This window comes from Myxine glutinosa, chromosome 7, assembly GCF_964187855.1.
Source record: "Myxine glutinosa chromosome 7, kmMyxGlut1.1, whole genome shotgun sequence".
Classification (NCBI taxonomy): Eukaryota; Metazoa; Chordata; class Myxini; order Myxiniformes; family Myxinidae; genus Myxine; species Myxine glutinosa.
In genome coordinates, this window is record NC_136267.1 from 133,238,026 (window position 1) to 133,248,906 (window position 10,881).

Here is a 10,881-nt window from a genome sequence, read left to right on the forward strand (position 1 = left end):
AATGTTCACACGTTCAGGGAAATGAAGCATAATGTTCACACATACAGGGAAATGAAGCATAATGTTCACACACACAGGGAAATGAAGCATAATGTTCACACGTTCAGGGAAATGAAGCATAATGTTCACAAGTTCAGGGAAATGAAGCATAATGTTCACACGTTCAGAGAAATGAAGCATAATGTTCACAAGTTCAGGGAAATGAAGCATAATGTTCACAAGTTCAGGGAAATGAAGCATAATGTTCACACGTTCAGGGAAATGAAGCATAATGTTCACACGTTCAGGGAAATGAAGCATAATGTTCACACGTTCAGGGAAATGAAGCATAATGTTCACACGTTCAGGGAAATGAAGCATAATGTTCACAAGTTCAGGGAAATGAAGCATAATGTTCACACATACAGGGAAATGAAGCATAATGTTCACATGTTCAGGGAAATGAAGCATAATGTTCACACGTTCAGGGAAATGAAGCATAATGTTCACACGTTCAGGGAAATGAAGCATAATGTTCACACGTTCAGGGAAATGAAGCATAATGTTCACACGTTCAGGGAAATGAAGCATAATGTTCACACGTTCAGGGAAATGAAGCATAATGTTCACACATACAGGGAAATGAAGCATAATGTTCACACACACAGGGAAATGAAGCATAATGTTCACAAGTTCAGGGAAATGAAGCATAATGTTCACACACACAGGGAAATGAAGCATAATGTTCACACGTTCAGGGAAATGAAGCATAATGTTCACACACACAGGGAAATGAAGCATAATGTTCACAAGTTCAGGGAAATGAAGCATAATGTTCACACGTTCAGGGAAATGAAGCATAATGTTCACACATACAGGGAAATGAAGCATAATGTTCACACACACAGGGAAATGAAGCATAATGTTCACAAGTTCAGGGAAATGAAGCATAATGTTCACACACACAGGGAAATGAAGCATAATGTTCACAAGTTCAGGGAAATGAAGCATAATGTTCACACGTTCAGGGAAATGAAGCATAATGTTCACAAGTTCAGGGAAATGAAGCATAATGTTCACACATTCAGGGAAATGAAGCATAATGTTCACAAGTTCAGGGAAATGAAGCATAATGTTCACAAGTTCAGAGAAATTAAGCATAATGTTCACAAGTTCAGGGAAATGAAGCATAATGTTCACATGTTCAGGGAGATGAAGCATAATGTTCACACGTTCAGGGAAATGAAGCATAATGTTCACAAGTTCCAATATGACATAAATCATTGTCAAGTTTAGTTTCACAAGCGCTCCATCCCCACCCAGGTAATGGCCTGCTCACAGCAAGTACCTTAAGGAGTACGACTCATTGGGGAATGTCAGAAATACACACATGGGTATTTACTCAACAGGAAGAGCTTATTGCCTTGGTCGAGATTTCATGAGAAATAGTGATTAAACAAATACTTCCTTCTCATTTGCTTTCACTTTTGAAACTTTTATAAAACATCGGCATCGTGATCTCAAAGACTGACAACATAACCTTCGATCTGCAACTACAGACCGTGGAATTAGTGGTGGAGGTAATTAACCATGGAATTAGTGGTGGAGGTATTTAACCATGGAATTAGTGGTGGAGGTAATTAACCATGGAATTAGTGGTGGAGGTAATTAACCATGGAATTAGTGGTGGAGGTAATTAACCATGGAATTAGTGGTGGAGGTAATTAACCATGGAATTAGTGGTGGAGGTAATTAACCATGGAATTAGTGGTGGAGGTAATTAACCATGGAATTAGTGGTGGAGGTAATTAACCATGGAATTAGTGGTGGAGGTATTTAACCATGGAATTAGTGGTGGAGGTATTTACCCATGGAAATAGTGGTGGAGGTAATTAACCATGGAATTAGTGGTGGAGGTAATTAACCATGGAATTAGTGTTCAAAGTCATTAACCACAGAGTAAGTGGTGAAGGTAATTCGCAATGGCGTTAGTGGTGTATGTAATTAGTCATGGCATTAGTGGTACAGGTAATCAACCATGGGGTTAGTGGTACAGGTAATCAACCATGGAGTTAGTGGTACAGGTAATCAGCCATGGCATTAGTGGTACAGATAATCAACCATGGCATTAGTGGTGATGTAATCAGCCATGGAGTTAGTGGTACAGGTAATCAACCATGGGGTTAGTGGTACAGGTAATCAACCATGGAGTTAGTAGTGCAGGTAATCAGCCATGGCATTAGTGATGTAATCAGCCATGGAGTTAGTGGTACAGGTAATCAACCATGGGGTTAGTGGTACAGGTACTCAGCCATGGAGTTATTGGTATAGGTAATCAGCCATGGGGATAGTGGTACAGGTAATCAACCATGGGGTTCGTGGTACAGGTAATCAACCATGGGGTTAGTGGTACAGGTAATCAACCATGTGGTTAGTGGTACAGGTAATCAACCATGGGGTTAGTGGTACAGGTAATCAACCATGGGGTTAGTGGTACAGGTAATCAACCATGGAGTTAGTGGTACAGGTAATCAGCCATGGAGTTAGTGGTACAGGTAATCAACCATGGAGTTAGTGGTACGTGTAATCAGCCATGGAGTTAGTGGTATAGGTAATCAGCCATGGAGTTAGTGGTACAGGTAATCAGCCATGGAGTTAGTGTTCAATGCAATTAGCCATGGAGTTAGTGTTCATAGTAATTATCCATGGAGTTAGTGTTCATGGTAATTAGCCATGGAGTTAGTGTTCATGGTAATTATCCATGGAGTTAGTGTTCATGGTAATTATCCATGGAGTTAGTGTTCAATGCAATTAGCCATGGAGTTAGTGTTCATGGTAATTATCCATGGAGTTAGTGTTCATGGTAATTATCCATGGAGTTAGTGTTCAATGCAATTAGCCATGGAGTTAGTGTTCATGGTAATTAGCCATGGAGTTAGTGTTCATGGTAATTATCCATGGAGTTAGTGTTCATGGTAATTATCCATGGAGTTAGTGGTCAATGCAATTAGCCATGGAGTTAGTGTTCAAGGTAATTATCCATGGAGTTAGTGTTCATGGTAATTAGCCAAGGAGTTAGTGTTCATGGTAATTATCCATGGAGTTAGTGTTCATGGTAATTAGCCAAGGAGTTAGTGTTCATGGTAATTAGCCAAGGAGTTAGTGTTCATGATAATTAGCCATGGAGTTAGTGTTCATGGTAATTATCCATGGAGTTAGTGTTCATGGTAATTATCCATGGAGTTCATGTTTATGGTAATTAGCCATGGAGTTAGTGTTCATGGTAATTATCCACGGAGTTAGTGTTCATGGTAATTAGCCATGGAGTTAGTGTTCATTGTAATTCGCCATGGAGTTAGTGTTAATGGTAATTATCCATGGAGTTAGTGTTCATGATAATTAGCCATGGAGTTAGTGTTCATGCTAATTAGCCATGGAGTTAGCGTTCGATGTAATTAGCCACAGAGTTAATGTTCAAGGTATTTAGCCACAAAGTTAGTGTTCATGGTAATTAGCCATGGAGTTAGTGTTCATGATAATTAGCCATGGAGTTAGTGTTGAACATAATTCGCCATGGAGTTAGTGTTGAACATAATTTGCCATGGAGTTAGTGTTCATGGTAATTAGCCATGGAGTTAGTGTTCGATGTAATTAGCCACAAAGTTAGTGTTCATGGTATAGCCATGGAGTTAGTGTTCATGATAATTAGCCATGGAGTTAGTGTTGAACATAATTTGCCATGGCTTTAAGAAGTTGACATTGGTAATTGCTAAATTGCATGATATGACATTTCTAAGTTTACTGTGGCACAGTTAAGGAAATGCAATAACTTATAATGAAACAGAAGACCAAATACTGCATTGGAATCATCAGAAGGAACCCCAAAAAAAAGAAAAGAGCTAAGATAGAGTCATCAGGAGGAACCTGGATAGGATTCGGGTTTCAGCCGCTACTCCTCTATCCTCAAACCGATCCAGGCGCAGTCAGGTGAAACTTCCAGAAAAAAAAAATCTGCAAGAATTCACTTCTCCGGTGACAGAGAGAAATAAAGAATAAGCAAGAATTAGAATGAATAAAGAGAAATGTGAAAAAGTAGAAAGAAATGTGAAAGGAACAAAGATCCCTAACTCTTAGCCTTAGCTCCTTCCCTTAACGCCCAGCCCCAACTCCTAGCCCTAACCCCGAGCCCTAACTCCTTCCCTCAATGCCTAGCCCTAACTCCGAGCTCTACCTTCTTAGCCCTAGCGCCTTCCCTTAATGCCTAGCCCTAACTCCTAGCCCTAGCTCCTTCCCTTAATGCCAAGCCCTAACTCCTTAGCCCTAGGTCCTTCCCTTAATGCCAAGCCCAAGCTCCTTCCCTCAATGCCTACCCCTAACTCCGAGCCCTACCTCCTTAGCCCTAGTGCCTTCCCTTAACGCCTAGCCCTAACTCTGAGCCCTAACTCCTTCTCTCAATGCCTAGCCCTGACTCCGAGCTCTTCCTCCTTAGCCCTAGCGCCTTCCCTTAACGCCTAGCCCAAACTCCTTCCCTTAATGCCAAGCCCTAACTCCTTAGTCCTAGCTCCTTCCCTTAATGCCAAGCCCTAACTCCAAGCCCAAGCTCCATCCCTTAATGCCAAGCCATAACTCCTTCCCTTAATGCCAAGTCCTAACTCCAAGCCCAAGCTCCATCCCTTAATGCCAAGCCCTAACTCCTAGCCCTAACTCCTAGCCCTAGCTCCTTCCCTTAATGACAAGCCCTAACTCCTAGCCCTAGCTCCTTCCCTTAATGCCAAGCCCTAACTCCTAGCCCTAGCTCCTTCCCTTAATGCCAAGCCATAACTCCTTAGCCCTAGCTCTTTCCCTTAATGCCAAGCCCTAACTCCTAGCCCTAGCTCCTTCCCTTAATGCCAAGCCCTAAATCCAAGCCCAAGCTCCTTCTCTTAATGCCAAGCCCTAACTCCTAGCCCTAACTCCTAGCCCTAGCTCCTTCCCTTAATGCCAAGCCCTAACTCCTAGCCCTAGCTCCTTCCCTTAATGCCAAGCCCTAACTCCTTAGCCCTAGCTCCTTCCCTTAATGCCAAGCCCTAACTCCTAGCCCTAGCTCCTTCCCTTAATGCCAAGCCCTAACTCCTTAGCCCTAGCTCCTTCCCTTAACACCTAGCCCTAACTCCTATCCCTAACCCCTAATATAATCTATCTATAATTCCAGTAATCTCTGTGTGTGTGTGTGTCTGTGTGTGTGTGTGTGTGTGTGTGTGTGTGTGTGTGTGTGTGTGTTTGTCTGTGACCGCTGTTTCTCGACAACCACGGGTCCGATATACTTGAAACTTGCCAGGTATATTGCTGGGGACCTGAGGATGTGCCTTTTCAAGGTTTCATATTAATCGGAGAAGTAGTTACCGAGCTATGGCGATTTAGCCGTTCGCCGTTCGCTTTGGCTTTGCGAATGGACCAAACCATTCATGTAAATAGAGGGGGGGGTTCTGTGGTCGTTCGCTTTGGCTTTGCGAATGGACCAAACCATTTCATGTAAATAGAGGGGGGGGTTCTGTGGTCGTTACTGCCACGCGGTTTGGAATGTTTTTCCGAACGGGCACCCACGTACGGGCACGTCCTAGTCTATCTATAATTCCAGTAATCTCTGTGTGTATGTCTGTGTGTCTGTGACCGCTGTTTCTCGACAACCACGGGTCCGATATACTTTAAACTTGCCAGGTATATTGCTGGGGACCCGAGGATGTGCCTTTTCAAGGTTTCATATTAATCGGAGAAGTAGTTACCGAGCTATGGCGATTTATTTACCAAACTCCGCAAGCCGTTCGCTTTGGACCAAACCATTTCATGTAAATAGAGGGGGGGGATTGTCACCGTACTCGCAAGCCGTTCGCTTTGGACCAAACCATTTCATGTAAATAGAGGGGGGGGATTGTCACCGTACTCGCAAGCCGTTCGCTTTGGCTTTGCGAATGGACCAAACCATTTCATGTAAATAGAGGGGGGGGGATATAATTTTAGATATATATATAGTACGGGCATGCCCTAGTATAATAAATGTCAATTAAGCATCGGTCGATATCACTTTGATGATTCCTAGTAATTGTAAGAATCATTGCCCCCTCCTAGGTACAATTTTAAATTTCACATCAATTACAGTTTTGGAATATTATTGATGACAACATTTCCACCCCAATATCATGTACCATGCCATAGCTAAACAGCATTAAAATACATTGCCTTCAGAAAGTATTAACACCCCTTCACATTTTTCACATTTTGTTGTGTTACAACCTGAATTTAAAATGGAGTAAATAGAGATTTTTTGTCACTGATCTACACATAATACTCCATAATGTCAAAGTGGAAATTATTTTTAGAAAATTTTACAAATTAATTGAAAATGAAAAGCTGAAATGTCTTGAGTCAATTAGTATTCAACCACTTTGCTATGACACTCCAAATTGAGCTCAGGTGCATCAATTTCCGTTGATCATTCTTGAGACGTCTCTACAACTTGAATGGAGTCCACCTGTGGCCAAATCAATTGATTGGACATGATTTAGAAAGAAACACACCTCTCTATATAAGGACCCACAGTTCACAGTGCATGTCAGAGCAGAAACTCTACCATGAAGTCCAAGGAAGCAGAAACTCTACCATGAAGTCCAAGGAACTGTCCGTAAAACTCCGAGATAGAATTGTGAGGAGGTGTAGATCTGGGGAAGGGTATAAAACAAATTTTAGAGTGTTGAAAGTTCCCAAGAGCAGAGTGAGCTCCATCATTAAGAAATGGAAAGAATATGGAACTACCCAGACTCTTCCTAGAGCTGGCCGTCCAAGCAAACTGAGCAACCGGACAAGAAGGACCTTGGTCAGGGAGGTGACCAAGAACCCAATAACCACTCTGACAAAACTATAAAGTCCCTTGGCTGAGAAGGAAGAACCCGCCGGAAGGACAACAGTCTCTGCAGCACTTCACAAGCCTTGGCTTTATGGGAGTGGCCAGACGGAGGCCACTCCTAAGAAAAAGTCACATGACAGCATGCATGGAGTTTTCAAAAAGGCACATGAAAAACTCAGACAATGAGGCAAAATATTCTGTGGTCTGAATAGATGAAAATTGAACACTTTGGCCTGAATGTAAAGCGCTACATCTGGCGGAAACCGAGCACAGCTCATCACTCATCGAACACCATCCCTACCATGCAGCATGGTAGTGGCAGCATCATGCTATGGGGATGCTTTTCAGTGGCAGGGACTGGAAGACTTGAAAGGATAGAGGAAAGAATGAATGGAGCGGAATACAGGCAAATCCTTGAGGAGAATCTGCTTCAGAGTGCAAAAGATCTGAGACGGCAACAAATATTTACATTTCAGCAGGACAATGACCCCAAGCATACAGTTAAAGCAACACTGGAATGGATTCAGAACTACAACGTGAACGTCCTTGAGTGGCTCAGCCAAAGCCCAGATTTGAATCCCATTGAGAATCTGTGGAAAGAATTGAAGATTGCTGTTCGCCGATGCTCCCCATTCAACTTGACAGAGCTTGAGCAAATTTGCAAGGAAGAATGGGACAAACTCCCCAAATGCAAGACATGCAAAGCTGATACAGACATACCCAAGGTTTGGAGCTATAATAACTGCCAAAGGCACTTATACGAAGTATTGACTCAGGGCGTTGAATACTTATGTAAATTAGATATTTTGGTATTTCATATATAATTATGTTGTAAAAATTTCTAAAAAATAAAACACCGATTTGACATTATTTTGTATACTTAGTCGAGGCTCGTATAAGAGATAATACATAAGGGGTATTATGTATAGATCATTACGACCCAATGGGGTATTATGTGTAGATCAGTGACAAAAAAATCTCAATTTAATCCATTTATAATTCAGTCTGTAACAGAATAAAATGGGGGAAAAGGTCAAGGGGTTTGGATACTTTCTGAATGCACTGTAGATAGCTCTATCCATTTGTACACAAACTGTGCTGATAATACGGTCACCGTGTCCCTCTCAATGAGCCAGACATGCAGATACTCATTGGCCTTGAGGTCCTCGTGATTGTCATTGCCAATTGCATCATCACAAGGCATTAGTGAAAGGGGAATGTGGGAGAAGTGAGCAAAGGATGGACAAGAAGCCTCGATTTTAGCTCTTTCACGAGCCTCGATCTTGTATACAAAAAAAAAATTTTTTTAATAAAAAAAAGTGCGTGCACCTAGGACATGGAGGGTATTTGGGGGCGAAGGGGTCAGAAATTCCGATTATGGTTGCGTACGTAATAAATATATTAACTCGGTCGTAGTGAAGCTAATAAATAGGCAGCACTGTTTCATGCAACTTTAAATTGAAAATATTGCCAGCATGAGAAATAATATAGTGACGTTATACACCTTGTTTGTGACGTGGCTCTTCTTCATCTTCACGAGATTGTCCACATTACAATATGTGAACATATAAACAGGCAATTCCGTCCACATGTTTCGATTCTTTTTGTTCCATTGATTTCTGCTTCTTCCCCAGTTTCCCATTCCACTTCTGGGATTGAGCGTGTGCGCTTGTATACAGCTTGTTCACCCCCTGTGTCCCATTTCCCCCTCCATTTACCCTCGTTCTCCCCATGTCTTTCCTTACTCCAAGTCTCCCTCTATTTTGTCTCCCTACCCTGGTGTTGGTGTTTCCAACTCCCTCTTCCTATCTACCCGTCTTGGTACGTCATGCGTTCTATCTCCACCGTGAGCCTCGACTCTGTGCAAAACATATATGGCTAACCAACCTGATAAAGTTTACAACAAAACACAGGATGTTTGGAAAATATTACTTTGAATGGCGAATATCACCGTTTTCTCCAAATTCAGCTCATTGTGAATTTACTTTGACGTCAAAAAACGTGGTTCAAAACGAATGAATGTATATTATAACTAGAACGGCACTCAGTAGAGAGCATACCTCCACCTGGTTGGCCATATCACTCAATGGTGAAGAATTACTTTAAAATTCTACTAGCTGGATCCGGATCTTCACCAAAATTGAATCGATTCTTCCTTGTCACACACCTAATCTATCCACCAACTTTCGTCCAAATCCGTCCATAACTTTTTGAGATATCCTGCTATGTATCGTTTTTGGCCCAATCTCCCAATGGTGAAGAATCACTTTAAAATTAAATAATTGTCATACCTGAATCCATATTCAGATCTTCACCAAAATTGAACCGATTCTTCCTTGTCAGACACCCAACCGGTCCACCAAGTTTTGTCCAAATCCGTCCACAACTTTTTGAGATATCCTGCTATGTATCGTTTTTGGCCCAATCTCCCAATGGTGAAGAATCACTTAAAAATTAAATAATTCTCATACCTGAATACATATTCAGATCTTCACCAAAATTGAATCGATTCTTCCTTGTCTCACACACCCAACCGGGTCACCGAGTTTTGTCCAAATCCGTCCACAACTTTTCGAGATATCCTGCTATGTATCGTTTTTGGCCCAATCTCCCAATGGTGAAGAATCACTTAAAAATTAAATAATTCTCATACCTGAATACATATTCAGATCTTCACCAAAATTGAATCGATTCTTCCTTGTCAGACACCCAACCGGTCCACCAAGTTTTGTCCAAATCCGTCCACAACCTTTTGAGATATCTTGCTATGTATCGTTTTTGGCCCTATCTCCCAATGGTGCAGAATCACTTTAAAATTTCTAGTAGCCGGATCCGAATCGGGATCTTCACCAAAATGTAATAATTTCGTCCTTGTCACATGCGCTACATCTCTGCCAAATGTCGTCCGAATCCGTCCACAACTTTTTGAAATACCCTGTTCACAATCAGGGGTGAAAACATAACGTCCGTCCACTTTCATTGCGGCTGTGATAACACTGTGATTGAAACTAAAGTTAAAGTATTCACCAAATTGTGTATAACGAACGCTCGAATGAATACAAAGGATTTTTCATGCGTAAAACATTCGATTCATGTAAGTAGCTGCGGAGTTGTGAATGAAAGAACAAAAACTTAATCTCAAAATGAGAAAAAGAGAAAACTTACAACAAGCTGAACAAACGGAAAAAGAGGTGTCCAAAACACAAATCGCCAGCACCACGAAACTATTTGGGGGAGTCCCGTCCCGTGTGCTGACATTAAATCAGTGCAATGGGAACCAATGAAAACGCAGATTGCAATCGTGACGCCTATGATGAAGAGCCTGCTGATTGGAGGAATCGTCGGGGGATGCCAAGTGGGCGAACGTGATTGGCTGGTAGGCGCCACGTGCGCAACTTTGCAGCTGGAGTTGAAGTTTCCTGCTGTCTTTGACGTAAACACGGAACGGCTCATTCATACCTGCATTCCCTCGTGGACGTCGTCTTATTAATTTTATCTTGTTTAAAGGTTGAATTAAAACTGTTTACATTTAAAGAAGTGAAGGTAGGGAACTTCAACGCAGGAGGCCATTTGGCCCAACATGCCCGTGCTACATACGAAGAAGAAGACAATTCGCTTTATTTCAGTTCTTGCTTGAAGTTAAAATTCAGTAACTTTCTGTCTTGTTAAGCCTTTTGTGGTTCAATTAACTCATAAAAAGCCCCAAATAAACTTTCCTCCGATCAATGACGTTGGAGTAATTACGTGTTGCTATGGTAACCGTCGATTTTATATATATATATGTATATATATATATATATATATATATATATATATATATATATATATATATATATATATATATATATATATATATATATATATATATATATATATATATATATATATATATATATCACGTGATTCACGTCGATAAAATTACGAAAACGTCTGTACGATATATCTTCGTTACCCTAGATGGAAATTATACTGTACAGTATTAGATAAATACAAGGAGAAAGAACCTAATAATAACAACAACA

At 41.2% G+C, this 10,881-nt stretch overlaps 2 protein-coding genes across 3 annotated transcripts in view; one reads left to right on the forward strand and one right to left on the reverse strand.

Moving 5' to 3' along the window:
- Window positions 1–10,155, reverse strand: part of LOC137431670 (calumenin-A) — a 48,896-nt gene extending 38,741 nt beyond the window's left edge. The window contains exon 1 of one of the 2 annotated variants that reach the window (XM_068123256.2): window positions 10,025–10,155. In XM_068123256.2, coding sequence (XP_067979357.2) covers window positions 10,025–10,117 — 93 coding nt within the window. In that variant the 5' untranslated portion in view covers window positions 10,118–10,155. Of the gene's footprint in view, window positions 1–8,363; window positions 8,466–10,024 lie in introns of those variants that run through there. The other variant, XM_078782308.1, reaches the window with a different exon arrangement.
- LOC144893007 (uncharacterized) overlaps window positions 1–10,881 on the forward strand; it is an 812,187-nt gene that overhangs the window by 411,948 nt on the left and 389,358 nt on the right. The window lies entirely within an intron of this gene.